This window comes from Ichthyophthirius multifiliis (assembly GCF_000220395.1).
Source record: "Ichthyophthirius multifiliis unplaced genomic scaffold scaff_1120509251245, whole genome shotgun sequence".
NCBI lineage: Eukaryota > Ciliophora > Oligohymenophorea > Hymenostomatida > Ichthyophthirius > Ichthyophthirius multifiliis.
Genome location: NW_004086062.1, coordinates 70,003 through 84,952, shown reverse-complemented (window position 1 = coordinate 84,952; position 14,950 = coordinate 70,003). Strand labels below are relative to the sequence as shown.

At 17.8% G+C, this 14,950-nt stretch overlaps 2 protein-coding genes across 2 annotated transcripts, besides 24 other annotated features; one reads left to right on the top strand and one right to left on the bottom strand. All coding sequences in view use genetic code 6, as the record gives it.

The window, feature by feature from the left end:
• Positions 1-113: 113 nt before the first annotated feature.
• Positions 114-152: a microsatellite.
• Positions 153-1,087: 935 nt separating this feature from the next.
• Positions 1,088-1,127: a microsatellite.
• A 465-nt stretch (positions 1,128-1,592) lies between these two features.
• Positions 1,593-1,642: a microsatellite.
• Positions 1,643-1,709: 67 nt separating this feature from the next.
• IMG5_167730 (hypothetical protein) lies at positions 1,710-8,858 on the bottom strand. The gene is made up of 14 exons (XM_004030052.1): positions 8,700-8,858; positions 8,560-8,650; positions 8,264-8,501; positions 8,110-8,220; positions 7,118-8,065; positions 6,597-7,080; positions 5,999-6,492; positions 5,875-5,958; positions 5,761-5,824; positions 3,923-3,955; positions 3,518-3,874; positions 3,340-3,370; positions 1,961-3,291; positions 1,710-1,919 (listed from the first exon to the last, which is right to left on the bottom strand). The coding sequence occupies exons 1-14, from the start codon at positions 8,817-8,819 to the stop codon at positions 1,788-1,790; spliced, it is 4,518 nt and encodes a 1,505-aa protein (XP_004030100.1). The 5' UTR covers positions 8,820-8,858; the 3' UTR covers positions 1,710-1,787.
• Positions 1,922-1,957: a microsatellite.
• Positions 5,179-5,256: a microsatellite.
• Positions 5,477-5,532: a microsatellite.
• Positions 5,492-5,538: a microsatellite.
• Positions 5,495-5,528: a microsatellite.
• Positions 5,595-5,662: a microsatellite.
• Positions 5,596-5,662: a microsatellite.
• Positions 5,596-5,665: a microsatellite.
• Positions 5,602-5,684: a microsatellite.
• Positions 6,353-6,383: a microsatellite.
• Positions 6,510-6,548: a microsatellite.
• Positions 7,994-8,034: a microsatellite.
• Positions 8,002-8,041: a microsatellite.
• Positions 8,859-8,949: 91 nt separating the features above from the next.
• Positions 8,950-9,005: a microsatellite.
• A 160-nt stretch (positions 9,006-9,165) lies between these two features.
• Positions 9,166-9,203: a microsatellite.
• Positions 9,204-9,384: 181 nt separating this feature from the next.
• Positions 9,385-9,460: a microsatellite.
• A 29-nt stretch (positions 9,461-9,489) lies between these two features.
• Positions 9,490-9,584: a microsatellite.
• Positions 9,491-9,576: a microsatellite.
• Positions 9,501-9,584: a microsatellite.
• A 699-nt stretch (positions 9,585-10,283) lies between these two features.
• IMG5_167720 (hypothetical protein) lies at positions 10,284-14,054 on the top strand (the record flags this gene model as incomplete). The annotated part of the gene is made up of 5 exons (XM_004030051.1): positions 10,284-10,330; positions 10,360-10,759; positions 10,823-10,994; positions 11,035-11,262; positions 11,491-14,054. 5 exons carry the CDS (start codon positions 10,284-10,286, stop codon positions 14,052-14,054), a joined length of 3,411 nt encoding a protein of 1,136 aa, XP_004030099.1.
• Positions 10,312-10,344: a microsatellite.
• Positions 10,582-10,634: a microsatellite.
• Positions 14,055-14,950: the final 896 nt, after the last annotated feature.

Here is a 14,950-nt window from a genome sequence, read left to right as displayed (position 1 = left end):
TAATTAAATAAAAAAAAAAAATTCATTTTGTTTAATTATATATTAAAAAAAATCAATATTTTATTTTAGAAAATTTATTAGTTTTTTAATTTAGAAATAATTTAGTTAATTATTTATAAAAATATATAAATACTTATAAAAAGTAATAAATATTTTTTTAAAAATATCAAAAAACTTCTAATAAAAATATTTATATTAAATTATTGTTCAGTATTCTTTTTATTTTTTCTGTAATTTATTTTTAAAGACTCAATTCAAAAAAAATGCTAGAAAAAATAAATAATATCATGTTTTATATTGTTAATTAAGTTTTAAAAATAAAAAACGATAAGCGAAAAATAAAATTCATAATATATTTTTTAAATTTAAATAATTTATTAATTTTTATTTATATAAAATATTAATTAATAAATAATATTATTTTTATTAATTTTAAATTAAATACTTAAGTTATTAAAATTTTAAGTTTTAAATATATTTTATTATATTAAAAATTTGTAATCCAAAAGAATTAAATAACTATTATAAAACAGTTTTTTTGTTGTTTTATTATTTTTAAAATTTAAAATTCAAAATAATAATTTTAATATAATCTTTATTATTAATATTTTTTTTAAAAAATATTACAATGTAAAATGTTAAAAATATTTTGAACTTTTTTACTGAGCAATTTAATTTTAAATAAAATAGGTAAATATATTGTAATAATAATAATAATAAAAACACTTTTATATAAAGGGAAAATGATAATGATATTTAAAATAATGTAGATAATTTTTAAATTAAGTATTAAAATAAAAATAAAAATAATTTTAAAATTAAATACTTTTTATAAAAAGTTTAACTTAATCATTTTATAATTTGAATGGAGTTAAGAAAGAACCTAACTAAATTTTATAAAAATAACTAGAAAATAGTGAGTAAAAATAAAATGAAGTGTAAGTAAAATTTTAATTAATAAAAATAAATTTATTTCAAAAAGAAATATAAATATTAAAATGAGGCAAGAAGACGAAAAAATGATAAAAATCTATTCAGATAAAGATTCTATTTAATAATAAAAAATAGATTATTATGAATCATTTTAAATCTAAAATGAATCATAAAATGAATCATAAATTGAATCAAATTTTTACGAAAATAATTCCGTAATTTTTTTAGATAATGAAACAAAATTGAATAAAAAAATAAAAAAAAAATCATATTAATAAAAATCAATTTATAATATTAAATGTATGGAGACTAATGAAAATGCATCAAGTTTTTTCAAAGTAATTTCAAATTTATTATATTTATTTTTAATAGTGATACATATGTTTTTGTTTAATTAGGCTACTCCAATAAGAAAATACAAACCAATTATTATTAAAAAAAGCAATTCATTATTAACATATCCATAATCACCAAAATTAAGTAAAAGTACGAAATAATAATGAATAGAAGTTAAAAAATAATAAAAAATTATATAAAAAGTATATAAACATAAATAATAAATATTTTAACATATATATATATTTGAAAAAAAAAAAATGTTATAATGTGATATATTCATTTTTTTATTGCCAATAATTTTTTTATAATACTTTTTTTTATTTTTTTTGGAAATCAATTTTTTTTTTCAAATATTTTTCTTTTTTGAAATTATAAATATGATTTTAAAAAAACTAAATTTTTAATACTTGATAAAAAAATTTTTCAACATTTTATTTCCAAAAAAATAAAATATAATATTTCGAAATAAAAAACTTTAATCATAATGTTATAAATATTTAATTTAAAAATAAATTTCACTATTAAACATAAGGTTTAATTTTCATAACTTTTCCAAAACCAATAGTTTTTTCTTCATCTCTTAAAGTGAATCTTCCCAAATGGTCTAATTTTTCAAATTTTTCAAGACATAAAATATTTTTCGGAATCTAAAAATAAAAATAAAAAAATAAATAATAAAAAAATATACCATAATTTTAGCAACACCAATTTATCCACTTTTCAAAAAGGTATTTTTAGTTAGTTTTTTATTCTCAGGATTAAGGACAGCTTCAACTTATTCGATTTCAATATCAACAACACAAGTATGTAGATGCATAACACAAGTATATCCTTAAGAAAATATAGGTTTATGTACCGGTAACTAAAGAATAGTGATTTCAGCTACAAAACATTAAGTAATAGGACACAAATCATCAGTACTGCATACCATAAAGCCTCTTTCAATATCTTTTTCATCAATACCTTTAACTTTAATTCTGATATTTTCACCAGCTGATGCATAAAAAATTCTTTAATCTTTAGTATTATAAATAGAACTAATTTAGAATTATTTCATATTAGGCATAAGAGTAACCCACATATCTTCTCTAATTGTACCTTATTCAAGTTTACCAAATATAAATTAACCTTATTCTTTATACTTATCAAGTACAGGAATTCTAACTGGTCCATTCGAGTCTCTGACAGGAACTGGAGCTTTATTAAATTTATCAAAAAGAGTATCTCCAGTATACCAATTGCATTTTTCAGTAGGAATAGGCGTATCAATATTTTCGTTTAAAAATCCATTTATAGGTACCCATTCAATACTAGTAATACCTACTTATGTTCTCAAAAAATGATCTACTGATTCTTTAATATATTCATATCTACCTTTATCCCAATTAATTTCGTCCATTTTTGTTACCACACAAACCATATGTTGTACTCCTAAAGCTTTTGCTAAATGAGCATGTTCTTATGTTTGACCTCCTTCAAATCCTGCTTCAAATTCTCCTTAACGAGCAGATATTACCAAAGCAGCTATATCAGCTTAGCAGGCTCCTGCAATCATATTTGGTACATAATTTTTATGTCCAGGTGCGTCTAAAAGTACAAATCTTCTATTTTATAATTAAAAGTGAGCTTTTCCGCATTCTACTGTGATACCTTTTGTTCTTTCTTCATCATTTATGTCCATAATATATGCTAAAACCCAACTTTCTCTGTTATTTTCTTTAGCTTCTTATTCATATTTTCTAATTTCTACTTCGTCAACTTCTCCACAATTCTTCAATATACGGCCTGATAAAGTTGATTTTCCAGCATCAACGTGTCCGATGAATACTATATTGGCTGATTCTCTATCTTTATCAACTAATGCATATTCATTACCATCTTTATAATTCTTTAGTTCATATTCTCTGGCTTCTTCTAAAGTTATTTATTTTTCATGTTTGTAATCTGCTTAAACGGTTTGGGTAGCTACTTTTCCGTCTTTTTATTATTCTTAAAGTTATTAGAGTCTTTTAGGAATTTCTATTTTATTTTTATTTATTTTATTTTAAATTAATTTAAGTTTTTTACTTGGTGGTGGTGGCTCTTTTTTAGGAGCAGGCTTTTTTTCTTTTTGTTATTCTTTTTTATATTAATTTAATTTTTATTGTTGCTTATTATTAGCTTAATTATTTTAGCTTTATACATAATTATATTATAACACAGGTGTAAATTAAAAGTATTTATTATCTTCAGTTGTTAATATTACAGGAAGGGGTCTTCCTAATTAATCATTTATAAAGTTCAAGTATAAATCACTATTCTAATCATATAAATCACCGACCATGTCTCCTTCATATGCAGGCGATATAAATACAGGATTACCATTGAGGTCATAATACCATTCTCCAAAACAGTATCCACCTTCTAACCAAACTCCTTATCTTTTACCTTATTCATCAAATGGGGGAAGAGATTCTAATGTAGGAATTGTAAAATCTTCAGACCAACCGACTGTTTATTATTATTGAGGTTATTATTAAGTTTGGACTGCTGGTACAACTTCTTCTGGAATAAACGCTTGTTAAGTTAATTTCATTTATTTTTTTACCTTTTTTTATACTCCCTTTATATTTTTTTGTTTGAGATTATTATTATTATTTATTTTATTTACATCAGTTGCTGGGGGTACGTCAGACATTTTATTCTTTTTTTTTATAAAAAAATATTTTTGTTTTATTTTTTTTTTAAAAAAATTTATAAAAATATTTATTTATATATATATATTTTCTTCACTTTTTTTATTTTGTACTTATTAATATAATTTTATCTTTTTAATAATATAATTTTTAGTAATTATTAAAATATAAAATTAGATTAAAAATAATTGAAAGAATATCTATTTATACTTTAAATTTTACATAAAAATAAGTAAAAAAGTTTTAATTTTAATATACAACAGAAATAATAAAAAACTCTTTATTATTTTTATTATTAACAAAAAAACAGAATATATTGTTTCTAATTTTTTGGATATATTATCTAGTTTTAATTTTATAAAAATTGACATAAAATCATGATATTAATTCCTGCTTTATTTATACAATTTAATTAATATAATATGATATTTTAAATATTTTATTTTATTGTATATTTATTATCTATTATAAATAGAATTCTATTTATTTAACCCTTCTCAAACTAAATTTTTCCAAACTAATAAATATATTAATTTCTAAAATTTAAATTAAAAAGGCTGCAGTTGCGATAAATTCTATTTAATTCTATTTTTATGATCTAGCTCAGATTACTCATTTTATTAAAAACGTGGATATTATTTGTTAAAAAGTGTTTGATAAAAATTAATTTGACTCTACTATTATTTTTCCCTGTATTACTTATTGAAGAAGGAAATATATTTTAAAATGTCTTTTATCTTTTTAATTTACTAATAACATTTCTATCGATAATAATCATCATAATATGTTTTTTTAGTTTGTATATTTAAAATAATATTATTTAAATCTTCAAAAAATTCATTATTGAATTTTGATTTATGAATTGAGTTTTTTTAATTTTTTAATAAGTCTATTAAATTATTAATATTTCTATTTATTGGTTTTCTTAAAAATTCTTTTCTAAATTTAAAGACTATTTAGCTTTTTTATTAAAATATGATGTAAGTAAAAGGTAACATTTATAAGAAATATTAATTTGAATATTTTATTTATTTTAGCATTAATTATAATTTCATGAAAAATTTTTATAAATCATAAGTTAATTCTTAGTTAAAAAAAAATAAAAAAATCTTAACTTAAATTAGTAAAATCTTTTAGCTAATTTTAAATTTTAAACAGCTTGATTTTAATTTTATTTACTTATAATACTTTTGCTTTTTTTTATATTATTTTTATCAATTGTATTTTAAAAATATTTTTTGAATCATAAATTAATAGTATTTATTTTATAATATTTGTTTTTTTTTTTAATAAAATTTATATATTTTTTATTATTATTTTAATTTAAGATAAAGATAATATTATTATATAAATAAAAAAAATATATAATGATATATTTTCTAAAATTAAAAATAAAAATTAAATAGTTTATTGTATTTAAAAGATTTAAATAAAATAAACAAGTAATTTTATTCTTATTAATATTATTTTATTTGTTTAAAAGAAAATTAGATATTTTAAAAGGAAAAATTCTTTATATGCATTTAAAAATAAATATAAATATTAATTTTTCATATTTATAAAATTTTAATTATTTATAAATATATTTTATATAATTTTTAATTTTATCATTTGTTATTTAATTAGTATAAGTAACTTAAATAAAACTTATATTTATATTTATATTTATATTTATATTTATATTATATTTATATATTTAAATATATATATTTATAATAAAGTTTTTATATATATTTTATTTTAATAAAAATTTATTAATTTTAATATTTTTTATATAATTAAATTAATGCATTCACGCAAAATAATTTTCTACTTCATCTTCATAGTCTGATTCAATATTATAATCTTCTAGAGCCATTTTAGCCCTTTCTCTTTATCTACATATTTATAACATTTATTTATTATACATAAATAATTAATTTATTACTCTCTTTTTCTATCATCTTCTCTTTATTTTCTTAATTTTTCTTATTCTAATTTTTTTAGTTTATCTAAAGCTAGCTATTCTTTTCTATAAAAAAATTTATAAATTTATTATTTTTATTAAATACAATTTATCTTTTATGCTAAAAGGCCATTATCTATAGTCCTTTTTTTATAAAAGTTTAACATCATTAATATTGAAATTTTATTTAATCTTTAATAATTCGAAATATTTTTATACTTTTTTTAAAAACTCCTATTCATCTTTAAAAATTTGTAAGTCTTTATCTTTTCTAATTATATATAAACATATTAAATCATTAATTTCAAATTAAATTAACTCACTTAAAAATATTTATGATAATCTTTTATTTTTAATATCTTTATATTTTTCATTTATATAAAATGATTAATCAAGTAATATTTATTATGAAATTATATTTTATGAATTAGTATAAAATGCTTTCTTTTTTTTTTTATCCTTTTCTTTATCTTTTTTTTCTTTTTCTTTTTCTCTTTAAATTTAATCTACATATGAAACTGTACTTTAAATATCAAAATGTTTTTCTAATAAAGAAATGAAGCTTTTTTTATCAATATCATTAGTAATTAATTAGTGATTCTTAAAATTTAAATAATTTTATATTTATATTTATATTTATATTTATATTTATATTTTTTTTATTAATATTAAATATAGTTTTTTTTTTTTATTGCCATATTTACCTATAAGTATATTAAAAGGTCCTTAAATTTAACAGTTTCATCTTTTATTCCGTATTTATTATTTTTATTTTTTATTTTCAAATGATTAAATAAATCATTTAATATTTTTGAATAATTTTAACACATTATTTATTTTTATTTTATATGAATCTTTTTTTTTAATTATAATAAAAAATATTTTTTTTTTACATCAAAATTTTCCAAATTAGTTTGACTTTTTTATTCTGATATATTTATTATGCTACTTGTTTTATTATATTTTTATTCAAAATACGGCTGAATTATTTCAACAATAAATTTTTCCAGGCTCCTATGTAAACAATTTATATTATTATATTTCAAAAAGCTTAATCTTACAATCAAATCTACAAAATGTCTATAAAGAATTACTCTTTTTTCTTCGTGAATATTTAAATAAGATAACGATAATTTAAACTAATTATCTCTTTAATTATTATCTTTTACGTTTCTTTAATCTATTATTCTAAAAAAAATTTTTTTTATTATATATAATATTCTACTTTTGAAAATCATATTTAACATCTGGATTGAATTCTTAAAAAGTAAGCATATATGAAATAGAAGAATTTTTTAACTCATCAAACTAAAGATTTCTATCCAATTTTTTACTCAATTCGATTTGCAACTTAAGTTAATCCAAATTTGACTTTATGTCAAACTAATTTTTTCTTCCATAATAGAAACATCTATTTAAAGCCACTAAAGAAACTAAAGAGTCCAAAACTTTCATATCTTTAATTAATTTCCAAAATCCAACCATATCCATTCCAAACGAATCTTCTCCTAAAACAGTTTCATAGCTATTACAAAACTACTTATACCATAATTTGAGGTTACTATTATGTCTTAATAGCATATTTTAAATATTTAAATTTATCATTTGAACTTATTTATCATCCATATTCTGAGTTAAATCACTAATATCTATGATAAATTAATATGGGTTTACTTCTATTTCTTTCTTTTTTTGTATTTCCTTCAATAATGTTTCTTCTTTATTTTCTTAATTATATGTTATACTTTTCTTTTTTTATACAACTTATTCATTTTTTTTTACCTTCAAATTATTAATAGGTGAATCTATATTTAATTATTACATACTTACCTTACTCTAACTTTCTATTATCTTTAAAGGAATTTCATGTCTTATTAATTTATCAGCTTTATAGCATCCCTATATTATATTACCATTATCTTCTGTAAATATTGCAAAACCTTCTTTTAAATTATTTTACCATTCACCTTCATATTTGGAACCGTTTGCATAATAAAAAACACCACAACCGTGCCTTTAACCGTCTTTCCACTCTCCTTCATATCTATTTCTTAATAACTTTCCTTCTCCTTTCGGTTCTAACCATATGTGTGTACCAAAACCATTTTACATATTATTTTTCCATTATCCATAATATTTTTCACTTTATGTTAACCATATAATTATTCCGTATCTAATTTTTTATTAATTCTATATAAAAAAATTAATTAAAATAACCCATTTTTTAAATCATTTTGCCATTCCCCTTGATAATAATTCCCTGAAGGATAAATCATTTTTCCATTACCATGTTTAAATCCATTTTTAAATTAACCATTATAAGATGCACTTTTTTTTATTTAAACAAATATTTTTTTTTTATAATATAAACCCAGATCTAAATTTTATTTAGCCTTCTCCATGCCTTTATCCTTCAAACCATTATCCAATATAAATAGCTTCTCCATCCCCTGTTTTTAAAGTCCCTTAGCCATGTCTTAAACCATCTTTAACTTCTCCTTCATATTAAGAGTTGTCTGTCCATGTATATTTTCCAAAACCATTTATTGTATTATTTTGAAATTATCCTTGATAAACAACACCATTTGCCCATTTGAATATTCCAGTTCCTTATTTTTTATATTTTTTTATAGTTACTTTATAATATATATTTTATATAATACAAACCATTTATTATTCCATTATCTAAATTTCCTTCATAATAATTACCATTTTTAAATTTTATTTTTGATTAACCATGAAGCGATTTCCCATATAACTTTTTATTTTTAATTTAATATTAATTATATTTTTTATTTTTAAATAACTTGACCGGGCTTATCTATAATATTCAAATCAGCTTCATATTCCGAATAAATTACTTTTGTTAGTTCTACTGGTATTATTAAATTGTTAGGTTATTTTTCTAAATTAAAAATTTATTGCATAACTATTTTATTTTATAAATGTTTATTTAATTTATTTATGAATAATTTTAAAAAAATTATAATAATTGTTATATAATTTTGATTAATTTAGATTTTTTTATTTATCTTAATTTATTTATAATAAAGCATGTTTTAAATGCTTTATAATAATTATTTTTAGAAATCTTTAAATATTTATTTTAAAATAATAAAAATACAAAATGAAAAATAAAGTATTTAATGTAAGAAATATGTTTAATAATTTGAATTGTTATAAAAATAAAAAATTTAATAAAACTATAATTAGTATTAATATATATTTATTATAAAAAAATAAGTAAAATATATTTAATTAATATAATTAAATGAAAAAAAATAGTTAAAAAAAAATATAAGAAAAAAAATTTATAAATATTAAATAAATAGATATTATAAAGTTTAGTAAAAAAAAAAAAAATAGATTAAAAAAAAGATTGAAAATAATTTTTTTTAAAAAAAAATTCAAACAAATTTCAAACTTCTAATTTAAAAAAAATAAAGTTATATAAAATATTAAATAAAATATAAAAAAATTATATTTAGATTAAAAATAATAAATAAGTAATTATATACAAATAAAATAAAATAAAAAAAGTTAATTTAATAAATAATATAAAATAAAATTTGTATATTTTATATTATTAATTATAACAATTTATATAAATTTATATTAAAATTTATATTTATATTTATATTTATATTTATATATTTATATTTATATTTATATTTATTTTTATATTTATATTTTTACTAATTATTAAAGTAATTTTATTTTAAATTATAGTTTATAATCTAAATTATGTAAATATCAAGTAAATTTATTTTGATAAGTTTCAGCTATATTGATAAATTTTAATATTAGTATATTTTAAATTTGTATCTATGAATAAATTTTAATAATAGATTTTATAAATATTAATTTATAATATTAAAATAATTATATATACTATATAAAATTCTTTTAAATGAAATAATTGTAAAACTAAATATAATAAGCATAATTTGATTTAATTTCTTATTCTAATAAAGTTCCGAAAATTCTAAATTTTAACGAGATAATTTTAATTGATAATCATTAAGATTTAAATCTTGAAAATAAGGACTTTACAATGGGATATTCTATTTTTTTTAGATTAATTTATGTATAATATATAAAAATTATGTATTTAATGTACAAATATAAATTAAAATATAAAAAACCTTTAGAAATTCATAATTTACCTTAATTAACTTTTATTGAAGATTCAGTTTATTTATCTCATAAATATTTCAATTATTGCTAATAAAAAATAATATAATTATTTAATCCAAATAATATATATAATATGATTATTTGTGTTTTTAGAACATAATTTATAATATGTCATATAGTAATATGCTGTTCTATCTTATTAAAAATAATATATTCAATAGGAATTTAATAAACCATTCAATCTTTTCAATAAAATGAAGAAAAAAATACTGTTTTATGGTCTTTATTATTATATTTTTTAGTATTTATATTTTTAATATTTAATAATAGAGGATTGTATTTTGCTACAAAATTATCTGGTAAATATATAATATTTATTAATTTATTTAATTTTTATTTAGCTTAAATTAGAATGAGTTTAGTTTAGTTTCTCTATTAAAAAAACATAGACTTAACCTAAAATTAAATAAAAAAATCAAATATTGGGAAATTATTTGGATTAATATCTAATGATATTAACTATATTGAAGTTAACATTTTTTATGGATTCTATATACTTTATTTACCTATTTAATTTATTATATCAGCTATTATACTTTATTATAGATTTAATGCTTTTGGAATACTAAGTATTGCAATAATATTTATTATCTTACCTATTTAGTTATTTTTAGGATATAAATAAAAGAAAATTATTAGTTTAAAAAATATAATGACTGATAAAAGATTAGTAAATAAATATGTTATAATTTTTATGTATTATATGCAACATAAATAAAAATAAAAATAAAAGAATTTAATTAATGAATGTGTTTAAGGAATTAGATTAATTAAAATGTATGGTTGGGAATAAGTGTTTAGTTAAAGAATTGATTAAATAAGAATTTAAGAATTAAATTTAATTTTAAAATATAATCTTTATAGAATTTTAGATAAATGTGCTTCTGTTACACTTATTTTTCTAGGTATTTTTAAAATAAAATATTGAATACATAACTATTTTAGGTACGTTTATTCCTGTTTTAATAATTTATAATTAAGATTCTGAAATACTTTCTAGTTCTAAAATATATGCAACATTATAATAATTATATAGTACGAAAAATATGATAATTTTTACTGGATATGGTATAACTTTTTTGTAGCAACTATAAGTTATTTTAAAGAGATTTAATGATTTTTTAAACATTTCAAAATAAAAAACTTAATAATTAAAATAAAATTAAAACTATAGTGAAGAAATAAGGCAATTATAAATAAAAATAAAAGAAAAATAATAAAAAAATTAAAAATTAGCATAATAAGAAATAAATATATTATCCATTGAAAACAACAAATATATAGAAATTTCTTTGTAATAAGAAGAAAAAATATTTTTAAAATCAGATAAAAATAAAGTAAAGATTTAAAAAATAAATTTAGAAAATATATCTAAAATAAATTAAGAAGAAAAATTCTTAGAAAGTATTGAAGAAAATATAATTATTGAATTTAAAAATTTTTATTGCTTTTGGGATAAAAACAAGATGGCTTTAAAAAATATAAATTTAAAAATTTAAAAAGGAAATATTTATGCATTTATTGGAAAAGTAGGTAGTGGAAAAAGTAGTTTATTATTTTCTATTTTAGATGAAGTTCCTTACATTTAAGGAACTTTTAAAAAATAAGGTTCTATATCTTATGTAGAGCAAGAGCCTTATATATTTACTGGTAAGTTTAAGGATAATATATTGTTTGGAGAGCCTTATGACCATATTTTATATTAAAAAGTTTGCGAAATATGCTGTTTAGGATAAGATATTGAATCATTACCAGACGCAGATCAAACAGAAATAGGAGAAAAGGGAGTTACTTTAAGTGGCGGATAAAAAGCGAGGTTATCATTGGCTAGAGCCATTTATAAAAATAGTGATATTTATTTATTAGATGACCCATTAAGTGCAGTTGATACATTGGTGGCAAAAAAAATATTTTAGGATGCAATTTTAGGGTATTTAGGATAAAAAAAAACTGTACTTTTAGTCACCCATTAAATTTATTTTGCTTAAGAATGCGATTTTGTATATAGATTAGATAACGGAAATATTTTTTAAGAATTAGATTTTTAAAAATAAATCTAACATTCTTTAGGATAATAATAATAATAGTTAATTGCAAAAAAATAATGCGAGCAAAATAATGATAATAAAGAAACTATAAAAAAATTGTTAACAAACAAAAAATAAGAAAAAATTAATGTAAATTTCTAAACATATTACTAATATTTAAAATTTATAAATAATTATTCTTTAATTTTGATAACTTTCTTTTTATATGTTCTAAATGAGGCTTTATATACACTTTTTTATTAATTTCTTGGTTCCTATGATTAAGAAAAAGATAAAAAATATCTCTTTTACTCTTCAGGAACTATCCTTATTGCTTATTCAATAGTTAGCTTCTTAAAATATGCATTAAGTGCTTATTTAATAAATTTAGGAAATTATTCTTTACATAAAATAACTATAGAAAAACTAATAAATACACATACACATTATTTCGATTAGACACCCACAGGACAAATAATAAATAAATTTTCAAATGATATAGGAACAATGGATTTAATGTTTATATAAAACCTAATAGACAGTTTAGAAGCATTAATATAATTACTAAATATTGTTATAACCATATGCATATTTAACCCTTATATGTTAATTTTATTAATATTTACTTTGCTTTTATTATTTTATATATTTGGCTATGCAAAGTAAGTACTTGTTCCATGCAAATATTTTGATCTGCTTTCTAAAAGCCCTGTTTTTTCTTTTTTTTAATAGTCAATGGAAGGCATTATACACATCTAAATATATAATTAAAAATAAAATTTTATCAAAAAAATGAATATATTATGTAATAATTGTACTCGAGCTAATTATGCTTATTGGAGATTTGGACGAGCTTATACCTTTTATGTCTAATAATTTACTGCTTTTATAAGTTTTATAGGATATATAGTTAGTATTTATTTAATCAAAAATAGTCGAGAATTTGGATAAACTATAGTGTATTTAACTATGATTACTGAGATAGTTTTTGTTTTTAATTATACTAGTATTAATTTTTAATAAGTAATGTGTTCAGTTGAAAGGCTAATATAATTAATAAATTTAGAAAGTGAAGGCGAATACTATAAAAAGCAAGAAAATATTAATAAATAAATAAATGCTTCCTGGATTTAAAGAGGAGAAGTTATTTTTGACAATTTATTCATGAAATATCGAAAAGATCTACCAAACATACTTAATGGAATTTCATTTAATTTAAAACCAGGTGAAAAAGTAGCTTTTTTAGGTCGAACAGGTGCTGGAAAGTCTTCAATTTTATAAGCTTTATTTAGAATGTGTCCAGAAATGTCAGGAAATATATTTATTGATGGAATAAATACAAAAGATTTAGGATTACACACACTAAGAAATCATATTGGAATTATTCCATAGAATCCTTTTGTTTTTGATGGTACTATTCGTAGAAATATTGATCCTTTGGAAGAATTTTCTGATGAAGAAATATGGGATGCTATAAAAAAAACTGATTTACAAGAAGTTGTAAATAAATTAGAATTTGGATTAAATAGTTTAATCTAAAATTAACTTTCTGTAGGATAAAAATAACTTATTTGTTTGGCTAGAGTTATTGTTAAAAAAAGCAAATTACTAGTTTTGGATGAAGCTACTGCTAATTTGGATTTTAAAACAGACAATTTTATTTAATAAGCTTTAAAAATTTATTTCAAGGATAGAACTGTTATTACTATTGCTCATAGAATTAATACTATTGCTGATTATGATAAAGTATTTATTATTTCTGATGGATTAGTGGTTGAAAATGATAACCCTTTTTTACTTTTGGTAAATAATGTTAATGATAGTCATATTTCTAAATCAAGTTTATTTGCTAATATGGTCAAAAATACAGGAGACTTTAATGCTTAGGAAATATTTACTATTGCTAAAAATAAATATTTGAAAACAATATATAAATGAAAAAATATTAAATAATAGTATTTTGTATTCATAACTTTTAAATATTTTTTTTATAGGCATTAATTATATAGAATAATATAAATATAAATTATTTGATATTAAAAATTAATTTAAATTTTGTTATAAACATTTTATCATTTATCATTATATTACTTTATGTAATATAAGTTATATTTTATTTTCTCTTAATAAATTTTATGAAATGAGTTTATAAAAAATATTATTAAATCAACAAAATTAAAGTGCATTAATCTTAATTTATTAACATTGAAAAAAAAAATCATAAAAATTAATAAATATAAAAAAATATTTATATAATTTAAAAAAATGAGTGAATATTTAAGGCTTTAAAAATCAACTTAAATAAAGAAAAGTTCAGAACTTTTAGATTTATATAATTATAAATTAAATGCTGAAAAAAATCAAATAACCAAAAGTATAAATTTAAGTCATTAAATACATTATAATTAACCATAAATACATTAGTTAAAAAAATATGAAAGCAATAATAATTAAAAATAAGAAAATGAAGAATCTTTTGAAAATTAATAATCAGAAAAAAATAATTAGCAAAAAATAGATAAAATAAATACTGTTGATTTAATCATTAAAAAACAATATTAAAAAGCCTAGAATGATATAATATCTTAATCTTAATTATAATTCCCTTATAAAACTTAAGATAAAAAGTAATATATTTAATAGTAAAAGAAATATACTTAACCTCCTTCAAACGAAGATGAAGATTCTTTAATAAATAATGATTATTTAAAATAATAATATAATAACAAAAATTAAAAAGACTCAATAAATTAATATGGAATTAGGCCTAGTTAATAAAAAAAATATTATTATCCTGAAAAAATAAATGATTAATCATCCTATTAAAATTCAAA